This window comes from Propithecus coquereli, unplaced genomic scaffold, assembly GCF_000956105.1.
Source record: "Propithecus coquereli isolate 6110/MARCELLA unplaced genomic scaffold, Pcoq_1.0 Scaffold14, whole genome shotgun sequence".
Classification (NCBI taxonomy): Eukaryota; Metazoa; Chordata; class Mammalia; order Primates; family Indriidae; genus Propithecus; species Propithecus coquereli.
Window position 1 is genome coordinate 11,455,085 of NW_012138302.1, and position 20,500 is coordinate 11,475,584.

Sequence of the window (20,500 nt, forward strand, 5' to 3'; positions counted from 1 at the left end):
GGAGGAAAAGAGAAGTAGAAGGAAAGATGGACAGGTGGACAGAAGGAAGGAAGGAAGGAATACATGAATAAAAAATCACTTGCTGCAGAACTAAATAAATACTCATTTTTCAACTCATGCATTTAGAAAATCTAAGCAAACATATGCCTCTCTATTGCTCCAAGTCTCTGGCAAAAATAAGGGTATTTTGACCCAAATTATCTAGATGGGAGTTGTAACTCTGCAAGTTTACTGTACCCATGTGGCCTGGGCACTGGGATCTTTCAAGAAATATCTAGGGATTCTTAGAGCAATTTCTGGGGCTTATTGCAAATGCAAAATTCCAGCCAATAAATCTGAGAGACTTTTACAGGGTATCCATGGACTCGTTACGGCCGGTGTTCTGTGATTCTGGCCAAAGCCATGCTGTTATTGGGGCAGGCTTTAGCTTAAGTGCCTTGCAAGAAACATTTGAAGACCAGGTTGTTATTTTTCTGCTGTTAACACTACAAGAACATTGGTTAAAAGTGATCAGATACATCTAAGGAAACAGAGTCACCTGTCTTACGGCTGTATCTCCTAGCAATATACAAATAAAAAAGGAAGTCAAGTCAGTGGGGAAAAAGTTAATAGGAAGCAAAAGTGATACAAATAATTTTTCACAGTCCAAATGGTTGTTGAAGACGGTGTGTGTTAGTGGGAAGAATTTGTGATTAGACCGTTAAAGTTTCCAATCCCAATGCAGATATGTACTAGCAATGGGCACTTGGCCCTGAAAACTCTGACGGCATTAGTGACAACACGGACACAGCACTTACTGTGAGTCAGTATCGTTTTACTTATTTAAATTCCCAGCTACCCCAGGGGATAGGTATGCTGACTTTCCTGTTTTACAGATGAGTACATTGAGGCAGGGAGGTTAGGTAACACATGAAAGGTGGTACCGCTAGTGACTGCTTGCAGGACCTACCAAACCCACCTCCTCTCTCCAGCCCCAGAGAGAGTCCAGTCTGCCCTCCTGTCTGGCCACATGCCCCTGCCTCTCAGGCACTTTGCCTATTCCCACCCTTACAGAATGACTCTCAATAATCCCCTCCAAGTGCTGTCAGGAATACACCACTGGCCTTTTTTGATGGTGGTGGTGGGGGGTGGTAATAGGGAAATGAACTGCTGGTGCCATAACCAATCTGCCCTGACACATGGTCACTAATTAAAACAGAGCATGGAAGGCCCAGGAAAACATCTGGCGCCAAGTAGGTGCCCATACTGCGTTAACTCCTCTCCTGACAGCCGTGTGGCCATGTGTAACATCCTCTCTCTGTCCCAGGGAGGTGTATAAACCGCAGACTTCTCTGCAATGGGGACAATGACTGCGGAGACCAGTCGGACGAGGCAAACTGTAGAAGGATTTATAAAAAGTGCCAGCATGCAATGGACCAATACTGGGCAATCGGCAGTCTGGCCAGTGGGTAAGTTATTGTCTTTCTGTCATGTAGACGAGAAGGCACAGAATGAAATGGAATTCTGGAGACTAGAGAGGGAGAGAGCTGATGTGAACAGAGTTCCTCTCTTTCCTTTCTGAAAAAAGACTGTAGTGAAAGAGGACGCTTCTGGCTGCTCTCTGAGGACAGTTCCAAGCTGCTCCAGGAGCACGTCCCCTGGACAGACCTGGCAGCAGAAGGGCTAGTTCAGGAACACTGGGCCAGAGCTGTGCATGGACACCACGTGGGCTGCGACACAAGGGCTGGAAATGAACCTTTATTTTCAAACCTGCAATGTGACTGTGTTAGGTGCTTCCTAAGTGTTTTCTCCTGAATTCTATTGGCAACCTGAAAGGTAGGTTTTATCGATTCCTGTATCCCTAGGTCCCAGCTTTGGGCCTGGCTGAGAGGAGAGGCTTCTAACAGTCAGTGAAGGAATGGATTCTGCAACGCGAACACAATCAGTCTGTGTTTCAAGCTTCTGGGGATCTCTGAGTTGGTCTGGTCCTCTGGCGAGCTCAGAGGAGCAAGGACAGGGGACAGGGCCACCCTGGCCTGGCATTTGCCTACTTTCTCATCACATTTTGCAGCTTCCCAGGTGGAAGAGCGAGACCTTCCCCTCACATGCAGTAAGAGTCCATGTATATGTTGCAGCCTGGGAGCGGGAGGGTGACCCTGACTGGAATCACCTTCTTCCTAAGCAAACATCACATCTCAATCCCTAACGGCTGTCAGAAGAGAGAGACTCCTCACGTAGGGGTGGAGGCTTCTCTCAGGACCACTTATAAGCAAGTTATTAGATAAGGAAACTGAGACCCAGAAAGTTGAGTTCCAGGTGTCACACAGCTGGAAGGTAGAGCAGACGTTCACGGCCAGCAGCACACCCCCTAGGAGGGACAGAAGGAACAGTTCACTGGCCACAGGACCTCTGAGGAGGCACTTATCTATGTGGGACTTGAGTTTGGTCATCTGCGGAAGGAAGTTAATGATGCCCTTCTTTCAAAGTTCCGTGAGGATCCAATAAGCTAATGTGACTGTAATTAACTGAGAGGCAGCTTGTGTGGGGAAGAATACAGACTCTGTCCTTGAACCAAACCACTGGACTTTGACTCCCAGCCCAACCAGTTGCTGTGGGTGGGATGACCTTGGGCTAGTCAATTACCCTCACTTTCCTCATCTGTAAAATTGGGACAATAATAATACCTACATCATAAGGATTGGATTCGATGAGCCAACACATGTAAATTGATGAGGATGGTTCTTTTGCAAAGTAAGCACCATGTTGTGTTTGTTAAATAAAATAAATAATTATACATTATCATGATGCATGGAAATCTGTCATGGGAAAAAGACCTCAAACAATTCTGGTGAGGAAGAGAACCAAGGCCAGTGGGGGGAAGCTGTTAGGAGACAGAGCTCCTTTCAATAGAAAAAGGGCTTTCCGTGGGCGGAGATGGGCAAGGAAGGCTCCCCCTGGGAGGCGTGAGAATGGTGTCTAAGTGGAGGCTAGACTGCTTCCTCTCTAAAATGGAGATCATAACACGGTTGCCCAGGGATGCAGGACACTCAATGAGATGCTGCGCGGAGCCACCCACTGCTATGTCTGTCACCAGTTAAACCTCAGTAAATAGTAGTTATTCTGAATGTCTATCATGATAGGGATCTTACAGAAATTACGAAAGTCACCACCCTGAAAGAACTCACAGTCTAGTGGGGGTGACAGATACACAAAAAGCAAACCTTGGCCACGGACCAGGTGGTGTTTTAAGCACTTAATAAATATTGACACATGTGATCCTCACGACATCCCCAGGAGGTAGTGTTTTCATTGTCTCCATTTTACACAGGATGGGACTGAGGCACAGAGAGGTTAACTGGTTTGCCCAAGGTCACCTAGCTAGTAAGTGGCAGAACAGGGATTTGATCTCACTTGGCTCGCTCCAGAGTCCATGTTCTTATCTAGTCTACAAGCCCACTCTCGTAAGGAAGCCGTGGTGGTGCAGAATAATAAACCCATGATGCAGCAAGCTCAGGGTGTTGTGAGTGCCTCTCACCCAGCTCGGTGGGGGGCTCAGGCATGACAGGTGTTGGTGACGCCTTCTTGCTGTAGGTGACAATAGAGCTCAATCTTGACAGACAAGTAGGAGATAAAACAGTGAATGACTGGAAGGGCATTCTGGGCCCAGGGAACAACACTTACTGTGGAAGGAACAGAGCAGACTGGAGCAACAGCCAGCCTCTCCACATGGCTGGGGACCAGGGCATGCTGTCATGGTCAGGAGTGGCCAGACACAAAGGTAGAAAAGCTGGTTTGGACCAGATAGTGAAGGCCTTGAATGCTGTGCCAAGGAATTTTTGGTTTCATTCAGTCAAGTTGGCCAAGCAAGGTCACACAACCCCAAACCCTAACCTCTTCACCATCTCTGTCCCTCCCTTACAGGATAAATTTGTTCACCAACAGTTTGGAGGGCCCGGTTCTCGATCACAGGTATTATGCTGGTGGATGCTCCCCGCATTTCATCCTGAACACAAGGTTTAGGAAGCCATACAATGTGGAAAGCTACATGCCACAGGTAAGTGACAGCCAGGCAGCGGTGGAGGGAGCACTAAAGGAGGACCCAGCTGCCACGGATCCAAGGCCCGAGGACACACTGCTAGCTGCGCGACCTTGGCCGCATCCCTTTGCCTCTCTGAGCTTCAGTTTCTTCCTATGTAAAATGGGCTGTTCCTTCCTCAAGACACTGTGGCGTGGCTGCCATGTGTGCAGTCACAGTAGCGGTGTGGTAGTAGCAGTAATAGTAGCAGCAATCATACCAAAAGCTACCTGGAAGAGGGAAGTAAAGCTTAAGATTTGGAGTCACACAGACTTGGTGGCTCTGCTGCTTACCATCTGTGTACCCCTAAATGCTCTGAGCCTCTGTTTTCCTATCTTTAAGTTGGGAGTTATGAGGTCCTACCCTGCAAGGAGGGGATTAGTGAGATAATATGTGTGTTTAGCACAGCACCTGGGTTAATGGTGAGTCCTCAGGAAATGTTAACTCTTGCTGTTGCTCCTGTTATCATTGTGACCAGGTCCTTGCCTGTTAGAAGCAGGCGTTGTTCCAAGCATCCCAGGTTAGAAAATGCTTTACCAATGGAAGCCTCTGTTATGATTAATGTACAGACTTAGAAGTACATGTCACAGGGAGTGGGATTTAGAACAGACTGCAGGGCACACACTTGGGACCTGATGGGACCACAGGCCTGGCTCTACCACAGGCCCCAGTTTTACCTGAGGCTAAGTCCCTTTTCCACTCTGGCCTCAGTTTCCTCATCTGTAAAATGAGGGGGCTGGACTAGAGGACCTTGATGGTAATTTCCACTTCCAGATTAGACTACGCTGCTACCTTCCTCCTCCTCCCACCTCCCTGATTCCCCCCCGCCCTACACTTACTGCCAAGAAAGAAAAAAATTAGCCTAGGGACACACATGCCTCTGTCTGGGTGCCAGGGTTATCCTCAAAGCCTCTACTTTCGATGGCGGGTCTCAGGGCAGCCACTTATCTCCAGGCTGATGCAGATCCGAACCCGGCAGGACCAGCATAAATAAAGTCTCCGCGGTCCACAGCCAGCACTCTTTGAGGCTGCGCCCGGCATCGAGCTATGCCTCGCCTGTGCAGGCTCAGTCCTCACGTCAAGCCTGATGGAGGGACAATTTTCTCTCCATTTCACACATGAAGAAACTGAGGCATAGAGAGGTCAAGTCAGTTGTCTGAAGTCATCCAGCCAGTCAAGGACAGTGACCGGAGCATCTCAGTAGCCTTCCTGCAGACCACACCATGTCACCAATCACTTCTGCTTCCTCCCACCCCCCCACCCCCTGCAGCAGCCAAGTGTTGTGCCCCCTTCTAGGAACTGCAAGATGATGGGAGGGGAGACGGAGGTGACTCAGGATTGGCCACTCCAGGGCCACTCCAGGGCCCCCAAGGCAGTTCCCCCATGTACAGGATGAGGAACACTGATTTTGGAGCAAATGGCTCCCTAAGTTCTCTCCAAGGCACTTTCCTGCCCTTGTCACTTCATTCCCGCCACTGCCATAGACCAGACCCTCATCAACCATCACCTGAATTCCTCACACAGCCTCTGCACTGGCTGGTCTCTCTGACTCCAAATGTGTCCCTTCCAGTCCAACTACCATGCTGTCCCAAATGATCTTCCTGAGGCTCAGCCTCTTCTTCTGCTGGCTTATCTTCGGATTAAGCCCCAGATTTCAGAGCAACTAATTCAAAAGCCAGCACAGCCCCAAGATTTTGATGCCAGCACAGCATCTGACAACACCTCACCTCTCCCCTCACTCTTGCATCTTCTGATTCACCACACATTCGAGTCCTTGCAGTTCCTGGAACACTTCCTATCCTTCCCACCTCCATGCCTTGGCTTAAGCTGAGCCCACAGCCCAGAATGTCCTCTTGCATTTCTGCCAGTTGAAATCCAAATCAAGCACCAACCTCTGGGCTTCAACCCACACTGTCAAATAGGTCTGTCTCTCCTCCTGAATCAGGAGCTCTGAGGGTGGGAACACAAATCGGCCCCAATTTTTCTGTATCCAGAACATCTAGTCCAGTATCCAGCACATAGTAAGAGTAGGGTGGATTTGAGTCAAATGGAATAAAAACATTTTCTTTTTTCTTTCTTTAGACCCAAGGCAAATATGAATTTGCACTGGCAGAATATGAATCGTACTCAGATTTTGAGCACAACGTCATAACGAAAGCAACTGGAAAGTCTAGTTTCAGTCTGGGTTTTAAAATAACTGGAAAATTTGAACTTGGCATTAATAGCCAAAGTGACCGAGGCAAACATTATATCAGCCGAACCAAACGATTCTCTCATACTGTAAGTACCCTTTCGTTGCTTCTAAACTTACATGTTGCCTTAGTCCATTTTATATTACTATAACAGAGTACCACTGACCAGATCATTTATAAAGAAAAGAGATTTATTTGGCTCACAGTTCTTGAGGCTGGGAAGTCCAAGATCAAGGGGCCGCATCTGGCGAGTGCCTTCTTGCTTCATCATAACATGGTGGAAGACATGGCGTGGCAAGGAAGCACATACTTGAGACAAAGAGAAAAAGGGAGCTGAACTTAATCCTTTTATCAGGAACTCACTCCTTAGATGATAGCATTCGTCCTTTCATAAGCACAGAACCCTGACGACCTAATCATCCCTTAAAGGTCCTACCTCTCAACACCGTTACAATGGCAATTAAATTTCAATGTGAGTTTTGAAGGGGCCATTCAAACCATAGCATATGGATTGTTTTGAAATTTCATGCCCACAGACGTGTCTTTATTCCACATTACTGCTAGTCCTAACAACCTATTATATTTCTGTTGTCTTCAAAATCTTTTCACAAAAAATAGCTTAGTCTTATGCCAACTTATTTTTTGAAGAGGTGGAGCAGAGAGGGCCTTCTATAACTGTATTAATATTTTCTCTCATTTTCTAATAAGCTTTTCCTTTGTTTTTCAATGAGCTTAAGATGTAGCTTTGCTGGACCAAAACACCTCTGGAGACCTTTCAGCCATAGCAATTTGACTTCTGTCCTGGTCATCCAGCTGAAATTCCTCTCTGGAAGGTCACCCAAGATCTCTTCCCTGACTTCTTCGGGCATTGGGTGGAGTTGACCAAATCATCACTCTCCTGTTTCTCCTGCTTTCTTTCTGCTTCTTCTCACCTTCCTTCCTGGGTTTCATAGACCCACCTGTTCTTTATTTATTTGTGGCTGCTTCCCTTTGTACTCTACAGCGCCCCCAGCCCTGTGCCCTCTTCTACTCACCTCCATTACAGGCACAAGCTAAGAGCCTTCCCCACTGCCTCTAACCCTTCCATTGAGCTCCAGCCCTGCCCCATCCTGCCCACTCTTCCTAGCATCTTCACCTGGATGCCTTGCTGACACTCCAGAGCAGTTTCTTCCTCCTAAATGTTCAATCCACATCAATGGCATTTTTTCCATTCTACTTTCCCAGGCTAAGAACTGCAGAATCAGATCTGGCTCTCACCTTCGCTTCATTTCCACATCTGTTGGTCAACAAATCCTCCAGCATTACTCTCCAGTATTTTGTCATTCTAACTCCTATCATACCTTGATTAGCCCAGACCCTTTCATCTCTTGTTCTGCTCTACTAAATGGTCTCCGTCTCCCAACTTTCCCTTTCACATGCATGTGCTGCCAGAGAAACGTTTCTATAATACTAATCCCATCAGATCATCTGCTTCCTGTTGCCCAGAAGGTAAAGGGCAAAGCCTGTGATTCGGTGGAAGAGGAGTAATTAGGGTGGGAAGAAACAAAACATGAAATTAGAGAGGCAGGTGTCAGGTAGATTTGAGGAACCTTAAGTTCCAGGGTGAGGAAGGTACATTTTATTCTCTAGCCACTGAGAGTTTTCAACAGGGGCGTGATGTGAATTAATCAGGAGGGAATATGGGAAAGATCAAGTCTGAAAGTCTACAATGATTCACAGAGAATAAAAGAAATGGTGAAGGACTCAGAAACGTCTCTGCTGCCGAAATATTAACCAGCAGCAAATGGGCAGCAAACATTAATTAGACTGTTACTATCTTTGCCTATCTTTCCTCATCTTCCAGCTGTGCACTTCTTGGGTGCAGAAACTGTTTCTTCCATCTTTAGACTCAGAATGGCACTTAGTAGGTGCTCAAGAATGAACTGTAGCGGCGAAGCATAGGACTGACTCAAAGAAACTTACCTTGGTAGGAGGGAAAACAAAAGGTGCTATCTGTTCACTCCTTTCTACCTCCTTCTCTCCCTCCTTCCCTGCCACCTCCCTGATTCAAATGGGCAGTTATGGGATGTTAACAATGTGCTAAGTACTGCCCTAGAGACTGAGGACCGAAATGTTCACAGTCCAGTGGGAGAGGCAAACATGTAGGCAGATACACTATTCTGAATTCTTTATATCAGTTGTAATGCAGCATGACATATGCTAGGAAGGAAACATAAGCAAGTGAGATGCAATCCTAGAAAGGGGAGTGTGCGTGCGTGCTTGGGACACTCAGGAAAGGTATTAAATAAGAGGCAACGGCTAAGTGGGGATTTAAAAGATACATAGGCATGTGCCAGGCAGAAAAGGTGGAAAGAACATTTCAGGGAGAAGCAGCAGCAGGTGCAAAATTACACCGTGAAAGAGAATGGCAGTTTGGAGAACAGAGAAAAGTTGATGAATGCTGATGGATAGCGTGGTTGGTGGAAAATAGTAATGTACAGAGAGAAAAACTTCAAGGTTGTAGAAGTTGAAGCCAGAGCAACTGGGGGACAGGTTGAGATGGTCTTATGTTCAAAGTAAGGGAGCTGATTTTCTTCTGGAGGCAACAGCGAGCAATGCAGGATTTTGTGTTAAGTGCGGAGAAGTATTATCATGATACTGTCAGAGTGTTAGGGCATCGACTGATGGGGGTGTAGAAGGCAGGCTGGAGAAAGAAGGGAGGTCGGGGACAAACTTTTATAATAACCCAAGCAAGAAGAGATGCAATATTTGGAAAAATAATAATGAACAGAGTACTTAGTGACTGCTTAGGTAGGAAGGGTAAGCGGGGAGGAAGAGGGTCAGGGGACACTGGGCAGGACTAGAATGGGATGAGAGCAGCCAGGACACAAAGCGAGGGGCCCGGGTGGTGGGCACCAGCAGAGCTGGCATGGCTTTATAGAGCCGAAGGATTTAGGATTGGGGCAGAGTGCACCTCACCGATGTTTCCCACCTTCCCCTTCTCCTCTGCCTACACCACAGTACAGGAAGCTCTCACCTCGGGTTGCAGTAATGCCTCCTAGATGCTTATACTTCATCTGGCATTGCCAACTTTCAGTTTATCCCATACATTGGGGGTCACTAAACTTTTTCTGCAGAGGGCCAGATTGTAAATATTTTAGGATTTGTGGGACTGCAGGGCCTCATTTGTAACTACTCAACTCTGCCATTGTGGTGAGACGGCAGCTGCAGACAATACGTGAACAAATGGACGAGGCCGCATTCCAATAATACTGTCTTTACAAGAGCAGACACCGGGTTTAGTGCATAAGCTGCAGTTTACTGACTCCCGCACATGATGCCATAACTGGCCTTCCCAGAGCACCACTTTTACTCTTTCTCGAATGGCTTTTCTTCCCAGAGTTTACAAGACATAAGAAAAGTGGGTGCCTTTGTAGGTTAGCAAAGCCTGTGTCCCATCAGAGTGGCCCCGTGTGCCCCAGCTGCTCCCTGCTTTGCCTGCTTCCGTTACCCTTCACTGTCCTTATTCGCTACAGTAAGGAGGAGAAAGAAGAGCAAGCTCTTCCAAGCTGAAAAGGACGTCGGAATATTTATGAGAATTGAAAGCTTGTCAAAGAGCCTGTCTTCCCTCAAGTATCCTAAAGGAATCATAAGAGTGATGACCCCAGGCCAAGAACATTGGATGGTATTTGTAAAGTTCATCTTCTCGTTCCAGATTCCTAACTTTAAAGGTCTGCTTTTCCCATGTTGCTCTTTCATTTAGAGAAGCGCATTTCTGCACGCGCGCTCTGACCTTGAAGTAGCACATTACAAGCTGAAACCCAGAAGCCTCATGCTCCATTACGAATTCCTTCAGAGAGTCAAGCGGCTGCCCCTGGAGTACAGCTACGGGGAGTACAGAGATCTCTTCCGCGATTTCGGGACCCACTACATCACCGAGGCCGTGCTCGGGGGCATTTATGAATACACGCTCATTATGAACAAAGAGGCCATGGAGAGAGCAGGTACACTGCCCAGGGGACCACGGCTCTCCTGGCGGGGCACACGGGAACAATGAGTTGATGGGGAAAAGCTGCTATCCGTCGTTGGGGGAAGAGTCATAAATTGTACTGTACTTTTCTAGCTCCTTGGCTATACCTTCACAGTCTCAACTGCAGCTTCCTCTTCCTCCTCTTTTTAACTTGTTAATGTCAGTCCTCCTCAGCCTTTAAATGCAGATTACTCCTAATTCATATATTCATCCTGGATCTCTTCCCTGCCCCTAATAGCTTATATTGAAATGCCTTCTTGATATCTCCATTTGCATATGTAACAACCATCATGAACTTTAACATGCCCCAGAGGACTTTTGATTTGCTTTTCCCCAATATAGTTCTTCCATAGTCATCTCTATCTAAGAAATGGTTCCACCATCCAACCAGTGGCAGAAGCCAAACACCTAGGAGTCAACCTCATTATTTTTCTTCCCTTCCAGTCTATTCGTAAGTCCCATCAACTCTATCTCCAAATTATATTTTCTATTTTTACTATTACCACTGTAAGCTCACCCCACGACCACAGCTCCATATTCAAAATTTAATGTCAATGTGAATTAGGTATCAGTCTTGGAAGAGGCAGGTTCTGATCTGATAGGTTTGGGGTGAGACCCAAGAGTCTGCATTTCTCACAAGCTTTGAGTTGATGCTGCTGCCGCTGGCCCATAGACCACACTGAAGTAGCAAGGTCCCTGATTATCCCCTTAGTCTCCAAATTAATATTCAACCCCCATACCTCCCCTCTATAATCCATTCTCCATACAGATATCCCAGAGCTTGCTAACTGTAGTCAACCACAAGCCTAAGGCGTGAGTTCTGCTTTCCAATCCAGTATTCTTTCATACAACATGACACTTGTGTTAAGTGAACTTCTCTCTGTCACACAGAACTTCTCTGGATCACACAGTGGCAGAGCCAGGACTTGGTTAAAAGTTCAATGTACTTGCAAGAGGATACATGCTATATGGTATAAATTTATGTCAGTATGGTTTTAGTCTTGCCAAGACGAGGGTGACCTTCCTTCGTAACAGTGGTTTCAAAAGTGCCTCTAATACTTTCAAATTATGTCCTACAAAAGGGCTCTATAATCAAATAAGTCAGGAAAACACATAATAGATTCCACTTTTAGAGTTTCATGAATGTACTGTAGTAAACTGACCTCTCCACCTCTTTTGATGCAATATTTGTCATGTGTAATTAACCATGGAAGCTCTTTTCTTGTAATACCTGCTGCTATCTCATGGGATTCATGTTTTAAGAAATATGCTTTTGGAAAAACCAACCTACAGAAACATTGTTGGACCACACTAGTGGCCAAAGCTGTTCTTCTCTCCCTACACTGGCCTCAAAGTGCTACAGAAAGGTGCTTACAAGTCGTATCTGAGATTTCAGAAAGATCAGGGGAGCAGGATGCCTCGGGGAGAGTTAGGGAGGAACCAGTGGAAAATAGTCCAAAAGGGAAGATAAAATAAGAGAAATTGGCTCATCCTCTTTGCCAGGTACTATACCAGATGTTTTATATGCATCACCTCAATTAACTAATTAAAAGCTTTTCTACTTTATCAAAGATTGGAGAAGGGTGGGTCAATGGAGGGTGGGCAGATTGCAGGAGGCTCTGTACTTACTGGACCTATCCCTAGAAACTTGATAAGGAGTCACATTTTTGGAAAATGACTCTGAGCACTTCCCCTCTTTGGAGGGCAGCAAAAGTCCTCAGAGAATATTGGGAGGAGCCTGAAAGGGGAAGTAGAGTCTGAGCTCTAGGAGTCTATGCCCCAGTGCCAGTGGCTGCCTGCCTTTCTGGTCATCAGGCTGGTGACCCATTAATTTGAACCTGAGTCCCTGTGACACCCAGAAAGGGCCAGGCCTCCGGAGTCAATCAGAGGGAAAGGGAGAGCACATTGCCTCTCAGGTCATAAACCTCTTTCCTTGCTTTCTCCAGATTATTCTCTTAGCAACGTCCATGCTTGTGCCAAAAACGATTTTAAAATTGGTGCTGCCATTAAACAGGTCTACGTCAGTCTGGGGGTGTCGGAAAGCAAGTGCAGGGGTATTCTCAATGAAATCAAAGGTGAGTGACGGGGGGCTCGCGATTTCTGTGCTTATATAATCTTTTCCTCCCTAGCGCTTCTGGTCTCAGGCTTTCTTTAAGCTAAAGACTCCATATTCCAAGGCATTAATATTTCAATTAAAATAATAATTCTTCCAATAAAAATTTCCCAAGCTCCTATTATGTGTTAAGTATGCAAAAATGAATAGAATTGAATTCCAATCCTCATAGTGCTCACATGAGGTAGGCAAACAATTAAAGAGGCGATGACAAGGCCGTATGATGTTCCAGTCTAGAACATCAGGGCAGGCTTCCTAGGAGAGGGAATATGTGAACTGCAACTTGAGGAGTAAAGTATAGGGGTGGGTTTTTAGGCAGGAAAAAATATCTAAGTGTGTAAATCGGCTCTAGGGCCTGGGAGTTGGCCTGGCTAGAGGCCGGATGATGGAGTGGGCGGTAGGTGGAGGAGGCTAGTCCTTGCCTGAGATAACGGGTGACATGAAGACTAGAAGAGCAGGCAAAGCTGCAAATCCTGTAGCAGCGTCCAAATGGCAGGAAAGAACAGACATGAGCTGAATATTGAAGCCAGGTGTTTGGGAGCAGGAAATTTGGAAGCAATACAAGTGCAATAGGCAAGAGGCTGAGCAGCAGGACTTCGATCCCTAACCCCTTCTGCACCCAAGCAGCTCTGCCTTTACCTGCTGTGCTTACTAAGCATATGCCAGGAATCATATGTGAAGGAAAAACTCCATAGCAGACACAAAACAAAATAAAACAACAACCACAAAAATTACCCGCTAGTCTAGCACAATCTCTTGCGCTTGTGACTGGCCTGTTGATGTTGTGGTTTATACGTCTGTTTTGGTGGGGCTGGGATGAAAGACACATTATACATTGGGAGGCACATGTAAACCACAGGTGCTCCTTAAAGAAGACTTGTGAAGTAACCCCCATTCAGGTCACTAAATAGAACATGGCCCAGCACCCTAGAAACCCTAGCTGATTCCAATGCCTCCCTCCCTTTTTGAGATAACCACTATCCCAACTTCTATGCTAAATATGTCCTTCGTTTCTTTATAGTTTTACCACCTATATGCATTGCTAGCCAATATGGCTTAATGCTGCTTGTTTTTGAACTTTATCTGGATGGAATGAAATCTTTCCATTCCTATATTTTTCATTCAACATCATGTCTTTATGTGTAACTATAATTAGTTCATTCTGTTGCTGCATACTATTCTGTTGTGTGAACATGCCACTTTTTTTTTCTAGTCCATTCTGCTGTTGACGCACATTCGGGTTATTTCTTCTTTCAAGCAATTATGATCAGTGCTGTCACGAATGTATTACATAGTCATCTGGTGTACATGTACAAGTGTTTTTCCTGGGAATACACATAGGACTGGAATTGCTGGCTTGTAGAGGGTGACTTTTTCTACTTGACTAGATCGTGCCGTGCTCTTTTCTAAAATGGTTGTACCAATTTATACTCCTACCGGCACTATACGAGACTCCCGTTTTTTATGATGCTCAAGTGTTGCAGGCTCAGAAATGAGGATCCATTTTACACCAGTTCTTTTGACACTGGGGACACAGACACATTAGAATGGGAGTGAGTCACTGGTATGATTGAGAGCTTTCTGAGCAACTTTATGAGAAGCTGAAATAATAATCACTTCATAGTAGCCACTGTTCAGTGAGCATCTATCACATGCTGAGCACAGTTCTTCCAGATTGTCCTGTGTTTGTCATTTCACACAAAGAAGTGATACAATTTAGAGCCTGGGCAGGCCCGTCTGGGTAAGTACCTTCGCCTCTCCCAGATGTCTTAGCCACAAAGTGGAATTATACAGTTTCTATTTGATAGTGAATATTAAATGGTTCATACATGTACAACACTTAGATTAGTGACAGATGCGTAGATGATCAATAATCATTAGCTGTTATAGTGCCATTTATTCTTTATGTGGATGTAAAGGATGCATTTTATAGAAGAGGAAAAGATAAATCTTATCCTATGTAAATGATTTGTCCAAGACAGCAAGGCCAGATGAGTCGGAGCTGGATTCATGCCTGGTTAGGGTGTGCAGGGCGATGGATGAGAGGATGAACTCAGTTTCTGTCATATGAACTTCGCCATGCTATACCCGCAGGAACAAGTTTGGTGAGAGGAAAGTTATTTGACCAAGGAGCAGTGACTCTGAAGATGAGCAGATCTTATTTAAAATTGAGCTCCATCGGTCACTAGCTGTGTGGGCCTGGAACAGTGACTTAACAATTCCAGATATGAGTTTCATCATTTGTGAGGTTAGAGCTAATGATGCCTGGCTCATAATATAGTTGTCAGGTAAAAGAAAATATTAAAACCTATCTACCTATTTACCAGTCTATTATCTATCTGCCTATGTACCTTTCCATCATCTATCTATCTACCTACTTACTTTCCTACCTGTTTACCTATTTACCTATCTGTTATCTGTTTATATATCTCTCTAATTAATCTATCATCTCTCTATCTTCTGTAAACTCATCCAGTGACTGGCACTTTATAGATGCTCAAGGTAAATGTCCCGTTATTGTCCTGCCCTCAACTTGTGTTATATATGGTTGGGTGAGCTCCCCTTTTGCCCCAGGTACCATGACTGCCCACTTTTCCACCCATGCCTCCCAGGCAAGCTCAGTGAAAATTATGGTAACCAAATTGTCGGTTGGGTTGTAGCAAATTCCAGGGTGTAAAAGTGGATCGTCTGATGACATGCCGGCTCTCCATGTCCATCCCAGACAGAAACAAGAGGAGCACCATGGTGGAGGACTTTGTAGTCCTCGTACGAGGAGGGGCAAGTGAGCACATCACCGCCCTGGCATACAAGGAGCTGCCAACCGCAGAACTGATGCAGGAGTGGGGAGACGCAGTGCAGTACAACCCGGCCATCGTCAAGGTTAAGGTATACAAAGCTTCTCTACCCATCCCTTCCTCTACTCAGAAAATAGTTTCTGAGGGCCTAATGTGAGTCAGGGCGCAGAATTCAGCAATCAGTATGATGCAGGCCCTCACCTTGAGGCATATACACTACAGCAGAAAATATATCTGGAATAAGCAGTTATAACACACTGCTCAGCACCACCTACAGAGCCCTGATTCTCTCTCATGGAGACCCAAGTTGCTAAAGGAAATTAATGATCAGCTTCTAATTTTAGCCTTCTTAGATTAATATTCTTTCCATTTCATCAGAGAATCACTCATTCCATTATTTATTCATTTAAACATTCATGCATTCAACCAACAAATAGTTACTAAGTTTCTGCTATATTATAGGAAATAAGGTAAGAGGAGAACAGAGGAAGATGCAAGGATGAAAAAATGCAGTCCAGGATGAACAGTAAGATACGCACATGCATAACTATCTCACAGGACAGGATAAGACACCATGACAATTGCTAACATGTCTTAAGCACCTACTGTATTCATGACCATCTGCCATGGGCTTCAGAAACGTTATTTCATCTAATCTTCACAACAGTCTGCAAATTAAGTATTCTTATCTCCATATTGTGACTGATAAAAATCAAGAGACAGAGAGGTTGGATCTATCTGTGGCTGCTCAAGATTCTCTATTAGGTCCAGACAGAAGACTTTGTCTTCTTCTCTCCCCTCTAGACTTCCCTGTAGGTTTGGTGAATAGAAAATAATGATCCCTAACCACCTGTCACCCAAACAAGAGGTGTTTTACAATGTTAAACTAAAAAGACATTTGTTAGAACAGGACTGTCATACACATCAGCAAAGGTAGGTCCTTGCCTGTGGGGACTTCTGCGCGGTACCCAGAGCATGTCTTACACCATCCTCTTCTTGCCAGTGTCTGTGCAGTCATTGATGGGCCAGTGTCCATCCCCCAGAGACTCAACCAAGGTGGGAGGTGGATGTGCTGGAGCTCTGATGAGAGACTCTGTAATCCCCAGCCCTGGCAATTTCCCAGTGTCTTTGTGTGTCAAATGCATAGTTTCTGCAAAACAAGAAAGCTGCCATTCAAACCCTCTCCTCTGCACTTACTCAGCAGTGACACTTAGGGTACAGTTGCTGGCAAGCACGAGAGGGATAAAATCAGCCAAGTTGCAGGCAAGTTCCAGAGAAATCTGGGATCGGCTGATGCCATGGTGACACTGGTCAGCATCACAGATGGTCATGGGAAAGGACAGAGAGCTCAGGGGAAAATATATCTCTGGTCTTTACTGAGATATCTTACCTGAATATTTTTTAAAAACTGAGAACCAGCAGAATACCTTGGTACTCAGGGAGGTTGATGTGCCTGCCTGGGCACTGGAAGCATCAAGTGCCAAGCAGGTGATGTGCTGTGAGATGTGCTAGAGAATCAGAGATGTTCTCAGGAAGGTTGTGGCAGAGGCAAGAGTGGTAAAGGTGGTTACATACTTCTTACCTCCCTACCCTGAGTTGGAAAGATACACTCTGGGCGTCCCACTCTAAAGTGCACTCTTTTCTGGCAAGAGAAGACTGCAGATGGCTTTGCATTATGTCAGAATCATTCTTCTCTGCAAAGCCAACTTACCAGGTAGCCGGAGTGGTGACTGACTTCAGGACAGCAGAGCTCACTAGAGGAGCAATTCCTAGATGCACAAGTTTCAGCCAAGGCTCGATTACATAAACCAGTCTTCAAGATCAAGATCTGAGAAATGATTGCTATAGAAGCCAGGTAGCAAAGCAGGGCAGGAGAAGACCACAGAGGAACCCATTCGCAATGTCTAGTGGTAAATTTTAGACATAGAGAGGTGGTTCTTTGTTCCAAGAAGACTTAGGAGACAGCAATGGGCATATAAAGAGATTTTTAAACATAAAAGGTTGAAATTACATTCAAGATGTAGAAAACGAGTATATGTCTGAAAAATAGAAAAGTAGAAGTAAATTTTAGAATGTATTTAGTTTGTGATTATAATGAACTGAAAGAAAAGGAGGACTTTATGAAATAAAAAAATAGAAGCTGAGGTGTTTAGACACTAATGAGACAAAAAGGGAAGTGGCTGAATATAGGAAACCAAAAGCACAATGGCAGAATCAAAAACTACGTTGGAAACTATAAAGAACAGAATTGACACTGCAGAAAATTGAGTCAGTGATGTGGAAGGGGCTATAAAAATGTTCCTATAATGCAGAAGCAAAAGACGAAGAGATTAAAACAATGACGGGAAAGAGGTATGATGGACAGAGAGTACAGAAGTAGAAATTCACAACGCAGAGACTTCCTCTCACGAAAGGAAAGATTAAACGTGAAGACACATTAATCAAGCACATAATAAGAGCAATGTCCCTGAGCTGATGATGCAAAATGAACAGCTCATTGAAAACTAGGCAAAAGTGCTGAAAACAAAACAATACTGAAACATATCCTGGGGAAATGTTTTACTTTTAGTAACAAATATATCCTATAGGAGTAAAAGTCAAACCAGTCTTAGAATTCTTTGCAACGTGAAATGCTTGAAGATAATGGAGCAACAACTGTGAGGTCTTGAAGGAAAAACTTGTGGCCCAGTGAAATGGTCATTAATGAGTAAAGAATGTCAAAGACATTTTGAAAAATTACAGGAATCACAAAAAAGCATTGCCAGATTTAGCAAATGAAAATACAGGAAGTCCAGTTAAATTTGAATTTCACATACATAAGGAATTTTTTTTAATGTAAGCATCTCCCAAATATTGCATGGAACATATTTATACTAAAAATTATTTGTTGTTTATCTGATATTAAAATATAATAGATGAGTGTCCTATTTTTAACTGGTAATCCTTGTCACAAATTCTATCATCTGTGTACGTTTCTACACTGGTCAGAGCAGCTAGGTTGTGATCTGGGACCCACGCTGATGGGGAAGCTGTTGTATTAATATGAATAATAGGCACTGCCCAGTAGAAGGGAAAAAATAAGGTAGTGAATGATGCTCACACAGAGGTCAGGCTTCAGAGAAACAAGCCCCCAATTTCAGTGGCTTAGTAAAAGAAAAGTTTCTCAATCACATAACAGATCCAAAGTGTGTTGGTGAGGAGGCTTTTTGTTCCATGTGGTGACCCAGGGATCCAGGTGATAGGGGCTTTATCTTGTCATATGCTCCCAAGATCACCACAGCAGTGATAAAAGAGTGGGACAAGCCATCTCGCTCCGCTTTGGAATCTTCAACCTGGAAGTGACACTCTCTTCTGCTTAACTTTTCACTATTTACAACAAGTCACCTTGCAAACCTGCCTTCAAGGAGGGCAGGAATTATAGCCCTACCAAGTGCTACAGAAGGAAAAGAAGCTGAAATATTTGGTAAGCAGTGATAATGACAATCACACTTTTCCAAAAGCAAATTACTCAAAGATTTTCTAAGGGAAAATTACTCCAGCTAAGAGAAGGTTTAAGGTACAAATACTGTCGTAACATGCGCCTAGAAAGACAATGTTGGATTTGGACTGATACATCCCATCCTCAAAAAGAAATTATGAATTTCAAATAAGGAAAACATCACTATAACTAAGTGGTAGATAACACACCAAAAAAATAATTTTGCTACAAGTAAGATCCTTTAAATGTGAAGAATGATAGCATTCCTAAGAAAGAAATATTTCAAAAGAAATGGACACCTCTCAGTTGGCTAATAAATATGCAAAATTTTTAACTTCTCTAGTAATAAAAAATGAAAACTAAAGTAACACTGCATATTATTTTCCACCCATCAAATTGACGATGATTAAAAATCTATAATACTGAATGCCATTGAGAGTGATGAGAGGGGCACTTTTGTAAAATAAAATGGGAATATAATTTGATACAACTCTTTGGGAAAAGAATCTTAGCAGAGATATCCAAAACATTAAAAATGGTTGTTGCTTTCGATCCAATAATCCCAAATGCAAGAATCTACTAAAGAAATAATTTTAAAAGTTGGTAAAGATATATGTGTAAAGACATGTCTCATTTTGTTATTTATAGTAGCAAAAGGGAAAAGAAAAAAAGGAAACATTTTGAAGACTCAATAACAGGAGAAGTGTTGAATACGTTGTGGTTTATCCATTCAGCAAGAGACTCTGAAGCCGTGAAAAATCATTTTAGCAAAGTCTATTGAATCATATGGAAAATGCTCATATTATGATGTTAAGTGACAAAAGTAAGATATAAAACTGCACTTATGCCACCATTTTGTTGTAAATATCTACCTATCCATCCATCTACCTATCCAAAAACATACACTGAAAGGAGACAGACCACAGTGTTAACAGTTCAAATCCTTTCCCACCACTTGCTGGTTATGTGACTTTGTCAGTCCGCTTCACTGTTCTGTGTTACAGCTTTTTCGTCTATATGATGAGCACACAGAAGACTACCTAACTGATAAGTTTGTTGTGAAGATTAAGTTAGATAATGTGTGTGTTTAGTTCGACACCTAATAAATGCTAGCTATGGTAATAATTATTTGTGATTACTAAGAACACCAAGGGCCACTATAGAGACTTTCACGGCGTTGAGTGGATGGCGCCCACCATCTATACGATAAAGAAAATTTTCACCAGGGCAGGTTTCTAAGGATGCAATGACCAATGTGAGTGGTTAGGGGTGTGTATTTGGGGGAGAGGAGGGAAAGAAAGAGGAAGAGGAAAGGAGGAAAAAAGGGAAGGAGGGAGGAAGATGGGGGAAAAAGAAGAAAGACAGGAAAAAGGGAGCAGCAAACCTAAAAACAGACAAATGTGCTGTATTAAGTTAAAAAGGGAAATGTGGAGTACTGAGAGGTTACTAGAAATTCCAAGGCAAACCTCAGCCTGTGACATTTGGAGAACCCTGGGATAGACATTGTAAATGGGAACAATCAAGCCATTTTTATCAATTAATCATAATGAACTAGAAAGAAAAACACAGGCTTCGGATTAGAATCCTGGTGATGCTATTTTCTGACATTCTGTGACCTTGATCAAGTTATTTCACCTCACCTGTAAATGGGGCTAATAATTGCTATGTTGTGAGCATCAAGTGGGATCATATTTGTGGACGTCTGCACAGCTCCTGGAACACAGCATATGTGGAAGGTTTATTTCAGTTTGGCTACTGATTTGCTCTGTCTCCTGAAGCAAATGCGAGTGCTGGTAGGAAAACACTTGGTGGTTAAAGGCAGCCTTGCACGGTGCCAGGAGCAAAAGCAGATAGGTGGA

At 44.1% G+C, this 20,500-nt stretch overlaps 1 protein-coding gene across 1 annotated transcript in view; it reads left to right on the forward strand.

Annotated features, from left to right (window-relative positions):
• C8B (complement component 8, beta polypeptide) overlaps positions 1 to 20,500 on the forward strand; it is a 38,774-nt gene that overhangs the window by 11,143 nt on the left and 7,131 nt on the right. The window contains exons 4-9 of the mRNA XM_012639493.1: positions 1,307 to 1,448; positions 3,901 to 4,033; positions 6,137 to 6,334; positions 9,989 to 10,229; positions 12,202 to 12,330; positions 15,091 to 15,254. Coding sequence (XP_012494947.1) covers positions 1,307 to 1,448; positions 3,901 to 4,033; positions 6,137 to 6,334; positions 9,989 to 10,229; positions 12,202 to 12,330; positions 15,091 to 15,254 — 1,007 coding nt within the window. The remainder of the gene's footprint in view (positions 1 to 1,306; positions 1,449 to 3,900; positions 4,034 to 6,136; positions 6,335 to 9,988; positions 10,230 to 12,201; positions 12,331 to 15,090; positions 15,255 to 20,500) is intronic.